The 22,320-nt window shown below is 39.7% G+C and overlaps 1 protein-coding gene across 1 annotated transcript in view; it reads right to left on the bottom strand.

Moving 5' to 3' along the window:
* LOC146796536 (actin, cytoplasmic 1-like) overlaps positions 1–20,830 on the bottom strand; it is a 58,123-nt gene extending 37,293 nt beyond the window's left edge. The window contains exons 1-3 of the mRNA XM_085629156.1: positions 20,675–20,830; positions 11,871–11,999; positions 458–697 (exon numbers count right to left, since the gene is read on the bottom strand). Coding sequence (XP_085485282.1) covers positions 458–697; positions 11,871–11,993 — 363 coding nt within the window. The 5' untranslated portion in view covers positions 11,994–11,999; positions 20,675–20,830. The remainder of the gene's footprint in view (positions 1–457; positions 698–11,870; positions 12,000–20,674) is intronic.
* Positions 20,831–22,320: the final 1,490 nt, after the last annotated feature.

Here is a 22,320-nt window from a genome sequence, read left to right as displayed (position 1 = left end):
AAATTCCACTACTGAACTGAATTTGTATTGTATGTCCTTTCCTAAGTGTCAAAGAGTTTACTCAATAAAATTAAAAAAGATTCCATGACAACCAGCCTTATTCTGAATAAGTATGCTTTGTTTCTATGCAGCGATTCCGTATTCTTGGTGAAATACAAACTAAGACTGAGGAATGTATCTGCCTTGGTAGAATAATCAAAACCCCAGACAACAAAGCTATCACACTTTTCCCTGGAAGCTTCTTAAAGAAGAGCTCCTGACTTCTCAAACCACACATTTGATTTGGTGAACTTAAGTGAGACCAGTGATTCTCTCTATGAAAGTAGATTTTCAACGGAATGCAGACAACAAAATGAAAATATTATAACAAAATGAGTAAAAGTAACAAAATGTACAGAAGTAATACGTTTTCTTCGAAGGTTATGATTGCTCAAGGTGTCGGTATGGATTAACACACCTGTGTCATCTTTTCTCTGTTTAGTTTAGGGTTCACTGGTGCTTCTGTTAGCAGGACCGGGTGTTCCTCTGGGGCAACTCTCAGCTCGTTGTAGAAGGTATGATGCCAAATCTTCTCCATATCATCCCAGTTGCTCACAACACCATGTTCAATAGGATATTTCAAAAAAAGGATGCCTCTCTTGCTCTGGGCTTCGTCACCAACGTAGCTGTCTTTCTGGCTCATACCAACCAACACGCCCTAACAAGAGGAGAATAGGCAATGTAATGAAAGCAATGATTTTATATGTATTCACAACTCATTCAAATAATTAAAGTTTGATAAAAAGTGACAAATACAGCTGAAACCATTGAAAGGACATCCAGATACAAAACCATAAACACAGGGTTCTTCTTCACAGAGGGGTCCAAAGTAAGATGGACACTTGGAAAACAGCTTAAGTAGCCCACTGTAATTATTTCAAGATGGAACACGACTCCTGTTAATAGTCAAACATTTGGATTCTTCTACCCCACTTCCTCTCTTTTTCTCTCTCTTTCTTCATTATTAGCTCTTTTTTCTATATCTCTCTTGATCTATTTTTCTGTACAACTCTCTCCATCTCTGTCTTTCCCTGTACATGTTAAATATTTAGGATAGATGTCTTGATGTACTCAAACCCCACAGGCATGTGAATAAGGGCTTGACTACAGAGGGCCAGTTGCCTGAAAACAGATGAAAGTGTAAAACCTTGCCCAGCAAACGACTATCTTCCATCCTCCCCCTGACCCCACTGAAGTTTCCTTTGCAGTCATTGTCAATTTTTAAAAATGTATAGTAAAAAGAGTACGTCTCCCTCTTGGAATCTAAGATGTTAACTTAAATAAATTCATTTATTTGTCCATCAGGCACTCTTGTCGACTGTTTTATGATGATTTCATTCTTTTTTATGGTGTGCTGCTCCCTCTTATAGTGTTTTGTCTAAGAACACTCTCTATTAAACATGAGTTCAGGGGAAAATGATATCTCTCACTTCCAAGTTAGAGGTGCGCACAATTATCCTTAGACCCGTTCAGGTCTATTCACATTCAATCTGTTTAGTAAAGGAATTCCATCCAATTCAATATAGTTTTGCTTTCATTTCATTTATTTCACTTCTATTCTTCAAATTGTAATGTTTGCTCATCTCTTTAGTAAAGAAACAAATTCTTTTTACATGTTCACACTACCCAATGCATTTCGGGTCAACAAAAAAGACCCTTCTTCAGGGGTCTGAAACAGAAAAAATAATGGAAATATAATGAGCGATTCAGTCATCTAATCATACTCTTTCAGTATTAGACTCTGTCTGATGTACAACAATATAATCAATGAATCTCATTTTAAGTAAAATTTTCATTATTCTTGTCGGTCGGTGAGGTCTAAAAAGTATTTACATATCTGTATCATGAGAACCCAGTGTTTGTATTGCCCTATCGATATTTAAAGAAAACACATGAAAAACGATCCAAATTAAGTGAAACATGTGCTCACTGAAATTCGTTAACAGTTTACTCTCGTGAACAAATAATAGCAAAAATGTCTAAAAACGAGGACTAAAAGCTAACATGACTATTCTTTACAAGCCTTTAGGTTACTTACTTCCGTGTGCAACAAAGGTTCCCGCCTCTCCCTCAATTCGAGTTCCGTTTACAAGTCAACCCTTGTGTGTGGTATTTATTCGTGACTCAATTGGTTGAGAGCACGATGACGCATCGTGCCTACAGCCAATCACGTGTAATGGTTAGCGAAACCTAACAGTTACTCTTTTCCGTGTTGGTGATAATCCCGCCTAATCTTGACCTATCAGAATTCAATTACCAAATGCACAACGGTTGTTATAACTAGGTAGAAGCGCGCTCATTGGTCGCTCCTCTACAAACTTAATACCAATTTTTATCTTATTTATGGTGATTCTACACAACAAACAAATATTGTAAAAAACGAACCAATATTGTGAAATTAATTGCATGATCATCCAATGTCAAATCCAAGTTAGACAGTGTTCAAATGATGATTATCGATACAAGCTGGTGATCTTAGTCTTGTCAAACATCTTCCAAAGTGTTTTCTATGCAGGAAGACCAACAATAAATCCTCACGAGTTTTACAAAAAACAGGATAGTTCAATTCTATCATTAATTCCTTCCGGTTGCATGCTAGCCATTTTTCTAATCCAGAAATATTCTGCTCTTAATCTCTGTTTATGAGTGTCCATCAATGAGTTTGGTTTGATTACTTCTAATATGGTAAATTGTAATTGTGCAATGTTGTGTCCAGCCTCTATCCAATGCATAGCCAATGTGGACTTGCGATTTTTATTTCTTATGTTGCTTTTATGTTCTGTAATCCTGATTTTTATTTTTCGTTCTGTCTGACCCACATATAATTTGCCACAGGGGCATTTTATTCCATAAATAACTCCTTTTGTGTCGCAAGTGCTTGAATGTAGGAGAGGAATCATTTGTCCAGTCATCGGATGTCTAAATTGTTGACCAGTTATCACATTATTGCAATGTGTGCAGTTCTCACATCTTCTCATACCTTTGTGAATCATCTTGGCGTCTTGATTTGGTTGTTTCTTGATTAATTCTTTTAAATTTTTTGATCTCTTGTATGCAAAAGTAATTTGATTGGCTACTAGAGGTTGCAAATCTGGTTCTTCTGTAATGAGTGACCAGTGTTTTCTCATGATAGTGGTGATCTGTTTGGATTGAACTGAGTATTTGAGTACGCATACTGTAAGTTTTTTCTCCAATTTTTCTTTTTGATTAAGTAGCAGTTCTCTGTCCATGGACTGAACTTTATTCTTGGTGTGTTGTAGTATTCTTTCAGGATATCCTCGTTTTAAGTATTTCTTGATCTGATTGTCGATGGTGGAGGATAAGTCGTTCGAATCTGATGTTATTCTTTTAAATCGAATGAATTGGGATAATGGTAGGTGTGTCTTCAATGAGTAGTGATGAAAGCTGTCAAAATGTAAACTGCTGTTCCTGTCAGTTTCCTTTGTGTGAACATTGGTTATTATTTTGCCATCTTTAATTGTTATCTTCACGTCCAGGAATGCCAATTCATTGGTGTTAATTTGATGAGTGAACTTAATCCTGTCGTGTATCTGATTCAGTACATGGATGTTTTCAATTAGTTGATCTTTTGTACCCTTCCAAATTACAAAGATGTCATCTATGTAACGTTTAAAGATCATGATGCCTTCCTTCCATTGTGGATTATTCAGTATGTGGTCATATTCAAATTTTGCCATGAAGGTGTTGGCGTAGGACGGTGCCCCCGCAAAACCCATGGAAGTTCCACTACATTGCTCATAGAAGTCATTCTCCCATTCTAGATAACTGTGGAATAACGCAAAATGTAATAATTCCATCAAAAAGATTTTTTCTGTTCCTACAATGTCATTTTCCAGTAGTCTCCATTCCATTGCTTCTAAACCCTCATGATGGGGGATAGAAGTGTAAAGTGCTGTAACATCAATAGAACATAACCATATTTGCTCATCTTTCGGGATTGTTACTTCGTTTAGGAGGTTTAGAAAAGCAGTGGTGTCTTTAATGTAGGTACTCCAATTTTGAACCAATGGTTGTATGAACCAATCTAAGTATTGACCTAGTGGTTCTGAGATCGATCCACAAGCTGACACAATGGGTCTAAAAGGTGGTGTGGTGGCATGTTTATGAATTTTTGGGAGCATGTAAAATTGAGGTCTCCGTGGATATTTGATGTTTAAAAAATGAAAAGTCTTTTCAGTTATCCACTTCAACTCTAGTGCTTTTTCCAAAATTGATTTCAATGTTTCTGCGAAAATATCAGTAGGATCTTGTTCAATTTTCCGATACGTGTTAGTATCTTGTAGATGTGTGCGTACACTTTCCATATAAAAATCAGTGTTCATCACTACTATAGCTCCACCTTTATCTGCTTTCTGTATTGTAATATTTGTCATCTCTTTTAAAGATCTCAGTGTGTTCCAATCCTTTTTCGAGAAGTTACTTTTATTTCCACTCGAATAGTTTATTTTTTTCATTTCAGTAGTGATTACTCTTTCAAACGCATCAATAGTTTTATGTGACGTAGGTGCACAAAATGTACTTTTGACTTTAAATTCTTTCATCTCGCTTTCAGGCTTGTCAATCGGTTGGAAATTTGAAAAGAAATTTTTTAATCGCAAATTACGTAAAAATTTGAAGATTGCAATTTCTGTTTCTTGGGCATTTGATCTATAGTTAGGCACATAAGTGAAACCTTTATTTAAAAGTTTGGTTTGTGCATCTGTTAATCGAATCCCTGAAATGTTTATGACAAGGTTGTCTTCTTTTTGGTCGATCGGAGTGCTCTTTCTGTCTCTGTCTCTTTTGTTTTTTCTTTTTCCCCTCCTTGTTTTTGGGATTCTCCCATTGTTGTTGAACCCGAAGGAGCATTGTTGGCGGCCGGGCTGGTCTCTAAAAAAGTCACCTTGTTTTGTTGATCTCTGCGAGTTGTTTGTGAACTACTTCCTAAAGGTTTCCTGTTTTGTGCTATCTCAGATTCTGAAATGACACTTTCTTGTGATGAACTCACTTCTGTTTGTGGTCTCTTCCAATTTCTTTGATGATAAACCTCTGCCCAACTATAGACTTCTTCCAACTTATAATCTATAGTGTCTCTTTTATATTTTTTGATTTTCCTTTCTTCTATTTCTTTGGCATATTTCTCAAGTTTTGTGTTGATGTCTTCCAATGTTTTTGTTAAATCTTCATGTGTATTTAATTCACGTTTAATTGTTTCCAATTCTTCTTCCAAAGTCTTTAACTCTTTTGACAATTCCTCCACGATCAATAGAATCAGATCTAAGCTGCATTTGTTCAGTATTTGATACCATTTATTGAGTATATTGAATATAAAAGAGACACTATAGATTATAAGTTGGAAGAAGTCTATAGTTGGGCAGAGGTTTATCATCAAAGAAATTGGAAGAGACCACAAACAGAAGTGAGTTCATCACAAGAAAGTGTCATTTCAGAATCTGAGATAGCACAAAACAGGAAACCTTTAGGAAGTAGTTCACAAACAACTCGCAGAGATCAACAAAACAAGGTGACTTTTTTAGAGACCAGCCCGGCCGCCAACAATGCTCCTTCGGGTTCAACAACAATGGGAGAATCCCAAAAACAAGGAGGGGAAAAAGAAAAAACAAAAGAGACAGAGACAGAAAGAGCACTCCGATCGACCAAAAAGAAGACAACCTTGTCATAAACATTTCAGGGATTCGATTAACAGATGCACAAACCAAACTTTTAAATAAAGGTTTCACTTATGTGCCTAACTATAGATCAAATGCCCAAGAAACAGAAATTGCAATCTTCAAATTTTTACGTAATTTGCGATTAAAAAATTTCTTTTCAAATTTCCAACCGATTGACAAGCCTGAAAGCGAGATGAAAGAATTTAAATTCAAAAGTACATTTTGTGCACCTACGTCACATAAAACTATTGATGCGTTTGAAAGAGTAATCACTACTGAAATGAAAAAAATAAACTATTCGAGTGGAAATAAAAGTAACTTCTCGAAAAAGGATTGGAACACACTGAGATCTTTAAAAGAGATGACAAATATTACAATACAGAAAGCAGATAAAGGTGGAGCTATAGTAGTGATGAACACTGATTTTTATATGGAAAGTGTACGCACACATCTACAAGATACTAACACGTATCGGAAAATTGAACAAGATCCTACTGATATTTTCGCAGAAACATTGAAATCAATTTTGGAAAAAGCACTAGAGTTGAAGTGGATAACTGAAAAGACTTTTCATTTTTTAAACATCAAATATCCACGGAGACCTCAATTTTACATGCTCCCAAAAATTCATAAACATGCCACCACACCACCTTTTAGACCCATTGTGTCAGCTTGTGGATCGATCTCAGAACCACTAGGTCAATACTTAGATTGGTTCATACAACCATTGGTTCAAAATTGGAGTACCTACATTAAAGACACCACTGCTTTTCTAAACCTCCTAAACGAAGTAACAATCCCGAAAGATGAGCAAATATGGTTATGTTCTATTGATGTTACAGCACTTTACACTTCTATCCCCCATCATGAGGGTTTAGAAGCAATGGAATGGAGACTACTGGAAAATGACATTGTAGGAACAGAAAAAATCTTTTTGATGGAATTATTACATTTTGCGTTATTCCACAGTTATCTAGAATGGGAGAATGACTTCTATGAGCAATGTAGTGGAACTTCCATGGGTTTTGCGGGGGCACCGTCCTACGCCAACACCTTCATGGCAAAATTTGAATATGACCACATACTGAATAATCCACAATGGAAGGAAGGCATCATGATCTTTAAACGTTACATAGATGACATCTTTGTAATTTGGAAGGGTACAAAAGATCAACTAATTGAAAACATCCATGTACTGAATCAGATACACGACAGGATTAAGTTCACTCATCAAATTAACACCAATGAATTGGCATTCCTGGACGTGAAGACAACAATTAAAGATGGCAAAATAATAACCAATGTTCACACAAAGGAAACTGACAGGAACAGCAGTTTACATTTTGACAGCTTTCATCACTACTCATTGAAGACACACCTACCATTATCCCAATTCATTCGATTTAAAAGAATAACATCAGATTCGAACGACTTATCCTCCACCATCGACAATCAGATCAAGAAATACTTAAAACGAGGATATCCTGAAAGAATACTACAACACACCAAGAATAAAGTTCAGTCCATGGACAGAGAACTGCTACTTAATCAAAAAGAAAAATTGGAGAAAAAACTTACAGTATGCGTACTCAAATACTCAGTTCAATCCAAACAGATCACCACTATCATGAGAAAACACTGGTCACTCATTACAGAAGAACCAGATTTGCAACCTCTAGTAGCCAATCAAATTACTTTTGCATACAAGAGATCAAAAAATTTAAAAGAATTAATCAAGAAACAACCAAATCAAGACGCCAAGATGATTCACAAAGGTATGAGAAGATGTGAGAACTGCACACATTGCAATAATGTGATAACTGGTCAACAATTTAGACATCCTGTGACTGGACAAATGATTCCTCTCCTACATTCAAGCACTTGCGACACAAAAGGAGTTATTTATGGAATAAAATGCCCCTGTGGCAAATTATATGTGGGTCAGACAGAACGAAAAATAAAAATCAGGATTACAGAACATAAAAGCAACATAAGAAATAAAAATCGCAAGTCCACATTGGCTATGCATTGGATAGAGGCTGGACACAACATTGCACAATTACAATTTACCATATTAGAAGTAATCAAACCAAACTCATTGATGGACACTCATAAACAGAGATTAAGAGCAGAATATTTCTGGATTAGAAAAATGGCTAGCATGCAACCGGAAGGAATTAATGATAGAATTGAACTATCCTGTTTTTTGTAAAACTCGTGAGGATTTATTGTTGGTCTTCCTGCATAGAAAACACTTTGGAAGATGTTTGACAAGACTAAGATCACCAGCTTGTATCGATAATCATCATTTGAACACTGTCTAACTTGGATTTGACATTGGATGATCATGCAATTAATTTCACAATATTGGTTCGTTTTTTACAATATTTGTTTGTTGTGTAGAATCACCATAAATAAGATAAAAATTGTTATTAAGTTTGTAGAGGAGCGACCAATGAGCGCGCTTCTACCTAGTTATAACAACCGTTGTGCATTTGGTAATTGAATTCTGATAGGTCAAGATTAGGCGGGATTATCACCAACACGGAAAAGAGTAACTGTTAGGTTTCGCTAACCATTACACGTGATTGGCTGTAGGCACGATGCGTCATCGTGCTCTCAACCAATTGAGTCACGAATAAATACCACACACAAGGGTTGACTTGTAAACGGAACTCGAATTGAGGGAGAGGCGGGAACCTTTGTTGCACACGGAAGTAAGTAACCTAAAGGCTTGTAAAGAATAGTCATGTTAGCTTTTAGTCCTCGTTTTTAGACATTTTTGCTATTATTTGTTCACGAGAGTAAACTGTTAACGAATTTCAGTGAGCACATGTTTCACTTAATTTGGATCGTTTTTCATGTGTTTTCTTTAAATATCGATAGGGCAATACAAACACTGGGTTCTCATGATACAGATATGTAAATACTTTTTAGACCTCACCGACCGACAAGAATAATGAAAATTTTACTTAAAATGAGATTCATTGATTATATTGTTGTACATCAGACAGAGTCTAATACTGAAAGAGTATGATTAGATGACTGAATCGCTCATTATATTTCCTTTATTTTTTCTGTTTCAGACCCCTGAAGAAGGGTCTTTTTTGTTGACCCGAAATGCATTGGGTAGTGTGAACATGTAAAAAGAATTTGTTTCTTTACTAAAGAGATGAGCAAACATTACAATTTGAAGAATAGAAGTGAAATAAATGAAATGAAAGCAAAACTATATTGAATTGGATGGAATTCCTTTACTAAACAGATTGAATGTGAATAGACCTGAACGGGTCTAAGGATAATTGTGCGCACCTCTAACTTGGAAGTGAGAGATATCATTTTCCCCTGAACTCAAACTTAAATAAATTGAAATTATATCTTCCATACTGTCTCAGTTTGAAGGGACTGCATGCTAATGAGCTATGTGCAGAATGTTATTGTGAAGGAGTTTCATTTTGTAATGTATAACAAAAAGTGTATGCCTCCTTTGTGGAATCCAAGATGTCCATTCAAATAAAATTACATAATATTTTCCATACCGACTCAGTTTTGAGGGACTGCTTGCCAACGAGCTACGTGCAGAATTATACTGTGAAGGAGTTTCATTTCTAAACTGTCCCATTTGGCTACAGCGCTGCAGTCTAAAACTATTGCAGCATTAACAGCTTTTTAATAGCTGAACCCTTATAGGTGAATTTCTAGCTGTTTCTAAACTTATTCACTTTACTACAAGTTTTATTGAATTGCAGTGATTTGCCTGCACTACGTAATTTATTTAAAGCTATTTTATACTGATTTGTATGCATTTCTCTTAAAGTCGTCTCCTTGTCTGTCTGAAAAAAAGTGAAATTGAAAGAGAACTGTCTTTAACTGTACCAAGGACTTCTTACATTGGACATCCCAATATTACAGCAAGCTGAATTTGCAAGGCAAGATGTTTCAGAATCTGCTCTTCACCATTAAAATCTTTTATGTGGGAAGTCCTTCTTCTATTAAGATCCTCTCTTTTCAGTGCGCTCTAAAAGGGTATTTTTTTATCTTTACTGTTTAACAACTATTGTCTGTTTTGTGATTACTAGCTATGCTTTTATTTTTTGTCTGAATCCTTTTTTGTCGGACTAGATTTTACATTTAAACAATGTATCATTTCATTGTGGAATTTTACTTTGGGCTATGTATTTTTTATTATTCAATTTAAACTGGCTCTCAAACAGTGGCGAGTAGACATTAAAAATGGTGGTTGTCAAGGACAATCCAGGGTGCCACATTTATTATTGAGGCAGGATTGTCATTAACCTAACTCCTATTCCGTGCATTAAACATAACTAGATGGAGCGACATTTATACCCAAGACATCACAACCATCCCACTATCAAGGCTCAAAGTTTCCCACAAACTCCTAGGCCCTCCAGCTACTTTATACTCCTCAATTACAGAGAGTTGCAACCAAAGACAGAGACCAAAGTCAAACTTGAGTCTTCCACAACTATATTGAAGAGTGACAGGAAGTAAAAACGTAAGCGCAAATCATAAATGGACCTTACAAAAGCAGTTCTATTGCCTCCTTTGATATTTGAGGGGTGGACACCACCATCTCAGAGCTAGGCAATTCATGCCGACAATCCACAGCCTCCCATCAGGTCTGCATAGTGCAGTGACCTTCCTTCCCCTGTCAACCACCAGGTTTCATTAGTTTGTGAACTTTTGCACCACTAATTTATGTTCTATATTTGACATAGGGCCAGATGCATTAAGCATTTTTCTCCTGCGAATCGGCCCGTTTGCGATTGCAAAAAATGCTTCCGCAATGCATCAAACCCAATTTTGCGATTCGGTAACCTGTTACCAAATCGATTCACTATTTGGAAGGGGCGTGTTTAGAGCACCCCTTCCAAATAGCGAATCCTAACATTATGCATGAATGTTATGTGACTATGAATGCGGTAACAAAACATTCACATATTACCACCCACTTCAAGTAGGTGGTAAGACATTCGCAAGTGGGAAGGGATCCTCAAAAGACCCCTTCCCCTTTGTGAATGTTTGTGAAAGCATTTCTAAGAGCAGGCAGTGGTCTTAAAAAATGTAAAGAAAACTTTTCATTTTTCTATTTGTAAAGCATCTCGTTTTCCTTTAAGGAAAACGGACTGCTTTACAAAAAAACGATTGCTTTATTCAAAAGCAATCACAGACATGGTGGTCTGCTGATCTCAGCAGGTCACCATCCCTGTGATTTTCGCGATTACTAGGGGGGCCGCAAATTGCGACCTACCTCATTAATATTCATGAGGTAGGTCATTTGCGACCCCTTAGAAATCGCAGAAAGTGTACTGCACACTTTCATGCATGATGTTTTGTGATTCCCTAATTGCTAATCGCAAAGATTCGTAATTAGGGAATCGCAAAACATTTTTTTATGCATTTGGACCTTAGTCTTTGCTGTGCATCTTAACTTCATAAAGTGCCTGAGCGATACCTGCCCACCTTAAGCAGTAAATCTAGTAATTCTGTACAATCTATCAGCACAAGATAAAATAAAAAAACTGAAGAATAATCTGAGCACAGGAGACCAGGCTCTGGAACAAGTTCTATCCTAGTCTAAAATAAAAGCCACCCTTTTTATGCAAGCATTAGATGACAAATGACTATACAGACATACCGCTCCCTCCCCCTCCAGCAAAGGATGGGTGCTGTTGACCAAAACCCCTCTGACTGCAGGTTCATCATAATACCTATTGTAACTCATCACACACCTTCACAGTGAAAGGCCATAACAGGTAAATATACAGATCCGACCCATAGTTAGCACAAGTCAAGACTGGTGGGTATGGATCCTTTCTGTGATGGCCATAACATTCACGCCTGTATAAAACACAGGTTAGGATTTTTTTTCTGTAAACAAAATAAGTAAAACTAAAAATTGTTGGATAAATACTGAGAAGACATGAAAGTCAGCGTGTTTGTGTTTTGTAATGAAAATGTTTGATTGGTACCAGACATGCACTTCATTGGTATTTACGTGCGAAAGGGACCTAAAGCGTACTTCTGTGGTTTTAAATCGTTTATCGCAATATCTCTCAACTAATTATTGAAGAAAGGAAAACCAACTAAAGGAGCCAAGCTATACCAAGCTGTTCTTGCAAATTAGAGGTCACTAACCTGGTGTCGTGGGTGTCCCACGATGGATGGGAAGACAGCACGTGGAGCATCATCTCCAGCGAAGCCGGCCTTGCACATACCAGATCCATTGTCAATTACCAGTGCAGCAATATCATCCTCCATGGTGAACTGTGGGAAGAAGAGTCATGAATACTGTTAGCAGCAAGAACAAGTGGACTATAGGGGGAGCTGGAGAGTAGGATGGCGATTGATGTGATTTACCTAAACATCATCAAAGCCTACATTCCAATGCCACACCAAGCATTTACATTATAAACAAACTGAAATTCTTTGGGATGAAATAGTGTGACCAGATAAAAATAGTCTTCAAAGTGGAATCTGTCCTCCACAAAGGTTATAGAAGACCTCCTTCATGCCACGCGGGGAACGTGGATTTGCCTCACAAAACGAGGTAGAAATGGAATAACAGGAACGAAGTGGTGGGTTGAAGGGAGCATCATTTACAGAAGGTGAAGGTTCGATTTGAGAGAAAAGAAGAGAGCCACTTCAGAGCAGAGCCGCAGATGCCTAGCGCACTTAGGGTTTTAATTAGCATGGTGTGAGACACCGTGTCGAAAGCTGTGCTCAGATCTAGTAAAATGAGGGCCACGGTGTCTCCGGCATCCAAAAGATGACGTAGTCTTTCAGTTACCCCCAATAGGGTAGTCTCTGTGAAGAAGCCCGCTCTAAAGCCAGACTGGGAGGGATGAAGAGAAGGAGCACTTTTTTTATGTATGTGTTTCACTCTTGTGAATAACTCAACAAGGTTGTTAGTCTCTGTGCTCTGTTAATTTCTTACTATAGGTCTCACTACAAGTTCACCAGGGATACCCATGTGGTTTTCCTGCACCAGAGAAAACGGTATCACGGGGATGTGTAATTATGAGACACCTAAATACCTTGGTACTTAAAGTTTAGCCCTCACCAATGGGAAATTGCCTTGGCAATTGGCAATCTCCATGGGTTTTCACACACACTGGGACTTTTTTCCCTTCACATTTGCCAAGTGTTTTCTTCGTGAGTTGTCCGAATGGGTTTGGGAAGGGGGATCAGCAACACAGTGTTGCCGATAAACTTTTAATCCGGATTCTGCAGGTAACTTCTGTTACTGAACCAATCTGGATTAATGGGACACTCGTAATGAGGGCTTTGTGGAAAAACATATTTTAATTGGTTTCCATAGAATCCACACTCTCCGTTCGTTATAAGGCAAATCCCTATAATTGAGAAATGTAGTAAAATTGCTTAGAACACATGCTCACTGTTTTGTTTATTTTTGTTTTTAAAAATGTAAAATTATTGGTGACAAGCTCATGATATTTCATCTGCTTTCTCAACCTTTATCTACGCACTAGTTCACAACGTCCTACCTGGTCCTGTCACTTTACCAACTAACTCTTTGTGAGCCCCAGTATAAAGGATTCTTTGGTAAATCTGCTAGTCTCCAACTCCTCCAGGTGTTGTTTTGCAGTTCTTTTGTTGGCATTTCATAAATTGTTCTTTTATTTCTATTAGTAACTGATTTTTTAAAAAATGCAAAGTAATCTGTGAGTATGGTCTCCTTTGCTATATAGATTGCGTTCGAAACATGTACTCTCAAAAAGCAGTATGCAAGGGATTCAGAAGAAGTTTGCTTTCTAAGTGGTGAACTTAAAAGGCATACACAGCAAAATATTGCTTTCCATGTACTATTTACAAAGGGCCATTAGTTTGTTGCTTCTTAAAGAAAGCCTAATGCACAGACGTCTTTCGTTTGTGAACAAAAAAGACGCAAATTGAACGCCATAATGACAGCAAAGTAAAACAAATGAATCTGTAAATATGTAATATATATTTGTCCAACCCTAATCGCTTCAACTTTTGTTAATATGTACTCTTGAGTAAATTTGCAACTTGTATATATGTAACTCTAACCACGAGTATCTGTAGTAGACATTTGTGCTTACTACCATTCTTTTTGAGTCTAGAGTGTATCTGTTTGTATCTTTTTATATCTTTTATGTAATTTTGTACTCTGAAGTCCTCATGTAATGTAACTGGTTCTATTGTAAAGCGCTCTGACACCTTCGGGTAAAGTATGCGCTGTATAAAAACGCATAAATAAACCCACTTCCTTAACAAACCTGCCATTAACTGTCAATGAAAATTCTGTTATGTTCATAAAGTAACTACATCTAATAGCACACTAGCTTATTTACAAACTACAAATCATGCTATATCTCAAATCTAACAAAAGGACTACTCATGCAAAACTAATGGGAACACACATGGTTAATGTACCAATACACTAAATGACATGGTCTTGCTAGTCAATTAAAGCAATTTCATACTACGAAGAAGACATGAAAGTCAATGGATTAATGGTGCAGATCCAGCCACGTCTATTTACTTCTTATTGTACTTTTTTCAAGGATTGCTAACGTAAGGTCTTCTAGACAGCTAAAGTGGTCAGGAACTACACCTAAAAAGCAGAATTTAGGAGCAAAAGTTATAAAACAGAAAATAATATGTAGAACAGTGGTTCGAACCTGTGGTCTGGGGACCCCTGGGGGTCCGCAAAGCTTCCTCAGGGGGTCTGCGCCTACTTAGAAAATCATATTATATTAACAGATTAATAAAGTGTATATAAATAAAGAAGCTACATGTACAATTAAAACATTTAGAGGCTTACTTACATGCCTCTTGCGCCACCGGTACACCACTTTTTCTCATGTTAAAAGTGACGCCCCTTAAAACGTACTGTAAATGTGAAGGAATTAGAAATTGGAGGGTAAAAATTTAATTAGTATCCTCAGATTGATTTGTGGGAGCAGTGCAGGTGCATCAAACAGAATATAGTATGGATGAGTGGCCTCAATTGATTTTAGAAAAGTTCCAACCTTTCTATTAAAATTAAAATCGTTATCTTTTTTATATGTATTTATAAGATTTAAATAGAACGTGTCATCATTTGTGTATTTGTTTGATGAATGCATTTTTTCTGCATTTTTTGTGTTTTGTTTTGCGGTACAAATCATAGTCAATGTTTAGGCCGGGGTCCCCGGCTTCCAGCAATGACTTAAGGGGGTGGGTGGGGGCGCAGGATTCCACTAATGATTCAGTGGGGGTCCCCTGGTTTCTAAAATGATTAAGTGGGGATTCACAGAAGTTAAAGGGTTGAGACCATTAACTTATTTTGAACACAAAATTCCTACTGCTTTCTGCATTATCTGAAAGGCCATCGCAATTCCTTAATAAACTCTGTTACATTTCGCTTTGCACCTTGTTTCATTCATAGGGGTAGTTTTTGAGCTTCTGAATGGTGTGTTTACTTGCATTTTCCCAGGCACCTTTGGGATGGGCGAGAGCTGGGCTGGCGTGAAGGGTGTGGCCCTTCCTGTGTTCCTCGAATGTCACTTCCTCCCTGTGTGTCATGCGCGGCTATGCTGGCCACGTCTGTCTGCACCTTTACCTTTGACCCTGTTTACAAGGAGTCTCACTGCGGCCATCAGACGCTGCTCACATAAAATGCAAAGTCAGCGCGTCATGGGTGATTTAATCGATACTCGTTTTGCTGACACTCGAGGGGCGCTGAGTGTCACTGGTTAAATTAGAGCGCGGTCCGGTGTAAACTTGGCACAAAAACTGCCTGGCGAGGAATATGTTTGCACGGGATTCGGGCTGAGTTTCTGGACGGATTTACACGTTTGCACGTACAATAAGGAAGTGGTTTATTTCCATGTAAAGCACTAGGCATTATGCACGCAGGACTCGTACGAGGCAGTGGTTAAAATGCTGGATAGTGTTATAACCACATTTTCCGGTATTTTGCACTCAGGGAGGGTCGAGGTGAAAAGTGGAGTAAATTCAAGGAGAGCTAAACTCTCCTGGGATCCTTTAGGCTCACAGGCAAAACGGCTGCAAAAAATATTTCCAGCAGGCATCAGGTGTGTTTTGCACCCGGTTATAACTTGTGCTTACAAAGTGGGGTGTAAATTATACCGTATAATGTGTGCATTGTTTAGACTCTGTCGACCCTAGGCACTGATAACAGGCGTTAGTTATTACCCAGGTTAATGGTACACATTTTATCCACCTCGAAAGAGCCTCGCAGGTTTCAACCTGTGGCGTTCAGGTTGCACACCATCTCGAAAACAGATGAAAATTGTCACCAGACTATTACATTAGCCCACATTTTTGACGTGGTGTTCAGTGCTTTGCGTGAGCAGGCTTTACTAGTGAGGCCCTACTGGTCATCCATTTGCACAGCTCTAGACATGTGTCCTGAGATGGACTCATTTCTAGGAAATGTATTCTGCTTTAATGAGCTGTGCTTATATTCCCAAAGGCTCACACGTCTGCTTTGAGTGTTGTATTGATAAAGTGTGAGCATCAAGCCTAGTTTGTTTTTCACTTTTTCTTGGAGCTACCACTTACAAAAATAAATCAACTACCATTTCCTTTCCATAAAACTTTCCTTTCTCATTCATTCTCATTCATCTTTCCAAACAGCCTACACCCCTCACCCCCACAAAATACCTAAACATCCTACCTTGAATTTCCTTTCTAATGTTTTGAAGCCCCTGTAGAAAAGGAGGCTTCCCCAACAGATAGTTGGCATTTGGCAGTGTGCCGCCTCTGCTGAGCCTCACTTTCAGAACTTCGTCTTGCCCCTGCCGCTTCATGGAATAATGTACTGGATCTCTGGAGAAGCCCTGTCCTTCCACTGGTGGCTGTCAGGTGCTGGTACTTTTGTCTTGGCTGCTCCTGCTAAGTTACTCATGGGTCTTACAATCCTTGAAAACAAAGATCCAAGGAAATGCATGGGGTCTAAGGCGAGGCCTGAGAGACCGATCGACCAATGTCTGGTCAATAAAGCCAGATCAGTACTATATTTTCAGGATAACTGCTTGTTAGGTAAATTATTGCCATATAGATGTATTGAAAGAAATGCGGCCCTTGGGAGAATCTGGCACAGATCCCACCCATATAGACAAATGATGGACACACCTGAGGCTCAGGGTATTGAGGTGATTGTTTTCGCTCTATCTGAACAGCACGGCTGTCTCTGACACCTGTTGTTACCAATTAATTCCAGTTTTACATAGAGTGAGCTTTGACACCACCCAGCGGAGTATTTCACTCTCACCTCTTGCTATTGGCTGTTTGATGTATCGTTCTGCCTCCTATAGAGTGTTTGCATTGAAATGTATGAGGGACTGTTTTGCAACTCAAAAGTACACTAGGATATCACACATTAAATTATTTATCTCATAGATGCACATACCTAAAGCAGTTGTTTTTTAAACTTTTTTCACTGGAGGAGGCTTTTCAAAATGTTTTGGTCAGGGCTGAAAATGCAAAGCAGAATTATTGGCTTTACCAGTGTTTGTTTCACATGAGATTTTTCCTTCCACTACTATGTTGTCGTCTGGTTCCTCCACTTTTGTAGTGTAAATTTGATTCTCTTAACGGCAAACCTCTGCATCCCACTGACTTCTGTTAATTTACCTGGAAACATAGGGAATACTCAGAGATAGCTTCAAGGTCGCCTTGGGATGGCACAGAAACCACGCACATGTTAGTTTCCATTCAGACGGCAATCGATTGTGAGCTTTCTTCTCTGCACCCCAAAGACAGGATTGTGTGATCCACTGCAAATTTGACGGTACGCTTAACCGGTGAAACTTTTGAGGATCCACCAGGACTGGTGGCCCGATCCCACAAGAAATGGGACAACTACCTGATTAGACAAGTCAGATCATTAATGGATCTGCTGCATAGACGTGCGCCTGCCCTACAGGGCCATTCTCCGATAGTGGATTTGCAGAGTGCTGTTGCCTTGACTGAGGCAAGCACTTGGCATTGCAGTGATTTGGATCTACTGGTAAGTGCTAATTGTGCTGCAAGTGTTATGATTAAGAACAATACTCTGCAATTCAGCACTTACGCAGAAATCCTCTCTCCGTGAGCAAGGCTATCGCTTGCCCCAGTGGCAATGTTTTCATTTAGTGAACAAACATTGGTGACTGCCTGAAAGAATCAGAGAGAGGAATCAAACAACAGAATCACTTCTCTTCCCCTCCTCTTTCAGAAACACTTCAACTGCAATTCTAAATTTGTGCCGGTGTTTGCAGGTGATGAGTACTGGCCCTCATTTTTTGGGACCAGGATTTATTTTTCATAATTTGAAGTTGAGGAAGAGACAGAAAGACAGAAAAGGGAACAGGAGATAAAATTACAACAACAGAAAACAGCGATAAAAAAGAACCTGCCCAAGTGAGATAAAGATTCAGGAAATGTAGGTAACAAAAGAAAGGGACATAATGTGGAATCAGGATTGGGCAGTAACGCCAAAGTCATAAAAAGTTTTGGGCCCTGTGCTTCTTTCTGTAATGTATTATCACTGTTATTTTACAATTATTTAGTATTATTATTGTTATTAATATAACGTTATTATTGTTACAATTATTTGTGTACTTATTATTATTTTGTACAAAATAAGCACTTTGGAAATTTGAAATATAGTGGACGAAACCTAATCTGATTACCAAGCATCACCTTGTGTTCCCAGAATCATGACTGATAGTACATGAGTGAATATGAGAACCTGAATCGCTTTATTGATCTGATAGGCACAGGTGGACTTGAACTATGAACCCTGTGCAGAGTGAATGAGTTATGGACTGGTGCTGTGAGCGAGGTCTTTTCCAGGCACAACACCAGGAGGTTTTGAACAGGCAGGGACGTGAGCAGTCTTTGCATCCAGGTTATTTCCTAATATGAATATTTACCTGGAGGCTGCTTGAAAATGTATGGATTGAATATGCCCAGTGATATATTGACCTCTCACCACTACATAGTGTTCCTTGGTCTGAGGACATTCAGCAAAGTTCTTGCAGGAAACTTAATGCCAAAGGAGCGCATTCTGTGTTTTGTATCCTTCTTCAGGCCGGTCCTGATGGCCAAGCGAGCCTCAGACAGCAGAAGGAAGAGTAGAGATTTAAAGGACCCTGTTTATTACAACAAAAGTTTTCCTTTGGATAAGGTATGAAACCTTGCAAAGAAACAGAATTGCACCTCCATCTCACAAAAAGGCTTAGGAAGAGATCTCTCCTCCTCTGCCTTGAATGCAACAATTGAGGCAGGTAGATATTGAGTCCTGTAAACAGGGGCAGTCTCAAGGTCTCCTTCTGAGGACCACACCTAGGGCCTGATCATTTCACTCATGCATGTAACATTGAACCAACAAACACCACCAGGCTACGCTGTTGTATTAACTATGCTGTTGTATTAACCATGTATTGGCCAATGCACATCAAACACCTATGGTTCTGATTTAGATCTTGGTGGACAATTTACTCTGTCACAACTGTGACAGAAATCCAGTCCACCGTAACAGAAATCCCAATATATCATATATGTGTCTGTGTGTTTTGTAGACAGCATAAACAGCCACTAGTATAATTCCTCCTAGCACTGGCTAAACAAGGACTACTGTACTTCAACAGATAGACAGTAATGTGTCCTTTCCAAGCTTTGCACAGAAATGTGAAGTGTTTGACCTGAAAATGCAGCGCACTGGATTCCAAAACAGCACAAGTACATTCACAACCTTTAACAGATGCTTTCTTCATTTTGGACAAATAGTTGGGTCCAAAGTTTTTAATTTGATCCTTTGGCCACTTTAGTAAAAAAAAAAGGGATAGCACAAGCAAAGTGACTTTGTTCGCTCATGCAGAGCAAACGGAATATATTGGGCAGAGCACAATGAACTGCCGCAGGAGCACCTAGAAGACGGGCCTGCAGTACTGTAGTTGAGCTGGAATCATTACCGCAGATTTAGTTGTGTTGCATCCTGCTCAATGAACACTAATTCAGGACATCTCAGCATCCTCATCTCTCAGTATCCCTCTAAGTAGACTCTTGAGGCTTGAAGACCAGTTCAGAGGCAACAAACCACACAAGCTCTGGAACCCGCGCCTTCTATCTCCATTTGCAAGCTGAAGAGCCATACAGCTGCTGTACCCACCTCTGGCGGGATGGGGCGGCTCTGCTTCAGATTGCTCTTAAGGGAGAATCCTTTTGATTTTAAGCCTCTTGTCCTCTGGAGCCAAATCAAGGAAGCAGGAGGCATTTTACTGCCTGAAGCAGTCCTGCTGCGCTCCTTCCTGATGCGCCCCTGTCCCATGGAGCCAAGCTCTGCTGCCGCCCAGGGTTGGAATGGGGCACAACACAAGCCCATGCAGGGAGGGTACATTTTCAGGGGCTCCCTCAACCCTTCAGGAGGGCCCCTATTTACACCAAGATCATTGATTATCTGTGAGATATGGGAGACTCAAGGGCCCCTCCTTACATTCTGCAGGAGGTGCCATCACTTTGCTGTATGCCACTGGGGATTGAGGGCGGTATCTGCCTGGCAGAGGCTGCCATCACGACAGCAAGTCAACGTGCTGGCCTCAGCTAATTGTCTGGGTTAAGGTACCGTGACAGCAGCAGCAGGAGGCTCTGCCCCACCTAATATACATTGCCCTATATGATAGTGTTAAAAGGGGCAGATTTTGATGCCCTTTCATACATCCGGGAACAGTGAGAACTTCAGAAAGTTGCTATTCAGGCCACACTAGTCCTTCTGTTGCTTCCAAGGCGTGCTTATGTCTGATAACGAATTTAGTTCATAGACAAATAGCTCTTCTTCGTGTAAACATATGCCCTTAATTTGAAGCAATATCCTACTCCCGTCCTTCCCCAAAGGATGCTGAAGGCATCTGGTATAGACCATGTCCCAAGAAATTCTAAACACTGCACAATGGAAGTATGCTTACCTTTTGGCTGGGTCGTTGTGATTTGACGACAGCTGCAGGCGCTGGGGTGACACTGCCCACTTCTGGTGATGGAGCTCAGAGTGACAGGCTGTCAGCTGGGGCTTCAGGAGTTATTATACACGAGCTGGTTCCAGATTGGCTGGAATGAGTCTCAGTGAAGTCATAATCGAAAGAAACATGACAATTTTACGAGCTCCCCATTTATGGCATGGCCTTTAGGCCCCCAGCTTATCTCCTTTATTGCTGCGGTACCCCTTGGCGAATAGACAATATTTACAGCACTGATGCTATCTGGGAAACTTTAACCCTGTGGGACAACCGCGCCGCGTGCTGGCACAAGGCCAGTTGTCACTTCTACTCCTTTACCTGTGAATGTGCTGTCCTGCCAACACCATTAATGTAGGAAAGTGCCTCTTTTGGACTTGGTTAGCCCCCACTCTCTGCCTGAAAAATTGTGTAATTTCGAGTGGAAGTGCACAGGGTCCCTTCCAACCTGCTCCCCTGTGCCAGAAGCTCTTTCCCTAAACTACCTTTTGTTTCCCATTGGCACTCCTTGTAAGTCCCTAGTAAATAGTACCCCTGGTACCTAGGGCAGCATGAATTGTGCCACCCTACGGTCCCCTCACCATGGCCATGCACCCTGCCATCGCAGACTGCGTGCCTCGGTTCAGATAAAACCGAAGAGTCGATATAGCACGCTTCCCTGTGTGCCATGTCCACAATCACTGCATGTGAAATAGGTAAGACACCCCTCTGGCAGGCCTTATAGCCCTACAGTAGAGTGCACAATATCACCTGTGAGGACATATCTGCATCAGCGGATATGCCCCGGCAATAACCATGTTGATTCTTGGATATTGTAAGTGAACAGGGAAGGCTTGAAGAGTACATGGGCTGGGCACTCATTTTTACGAGTTCTACAGCTCTGTGACTGTACTATGGGACTTTTAGTACCGAACACCTCATCTTAATAAACCTTCACTGATTTCAGTGTCAAATGTATTAATAATTGCACACAGAGGGCCCCTTTGAGGGGTCCCCTGAAACCTACCAACCCTTAGTGTGGCCACCTACTGGTCCAAGCCAGCTTGTCACTACAGACAGAGCAAAACCAAATGGGATGATGGACGGAGTGTTGAACATTGCAAGCACTCAACCCCAGTCAACTGATCTGGGTTTAATCCATCATCATTCTTTAGCTCACTCCGCCACCCCAGTTCAGACATGGCCATATGCAAATCAATCTGACCCTGTGCCTCATGGGAACAGTCCAGCCCAAACTGCCAAGCCATGTCTTCCCTGGACTGGAAACAAGCATCCTGGGACCGCTTTCTGGCTAATCAGCTGTCATAAGCCAGGCTAGCTTGAATCCAGTGGCAAAGTGAGCAGGGGACCCACGTCTGGGCATACCCTGCCAACTTAGGGCGAAAAAATAAAAACCAAAGGGGATGATGGACGGAGTGTTGAACATTGCAAGCAATCACCCCCAGTCAACTGATCTGGGTTTAATCCATCATCATTCTTTAGCTCACTTCGCCACCCCAGTTCAGACATGGCCATATGCAAATCAGTCTGAACCTGTGCCTCATGTGAACAGTCCAGCCCAAACTGCCAGCCATGTCTTCCCTGGACCGGAAACAAGCATC

This window comes from Triturus cristatus, chromosome 10 (assembly GCF_964204655.1).
Source record: "Triturus cristatus chromosome 10, aTriCri1.1, whole genome shotgun sequence".
Taxonomy (NCBI): domain Eukaryota; kingdom Metazoa; phylum Chordata; class Amphibia; order Caudata; family Salamandridae; genus Triturus; species Triturus cristatus.
Note: the sequence above shows the minus strand (reverse complement) of the source record. Positions and strands in the feature narration are given on the sequence as shown.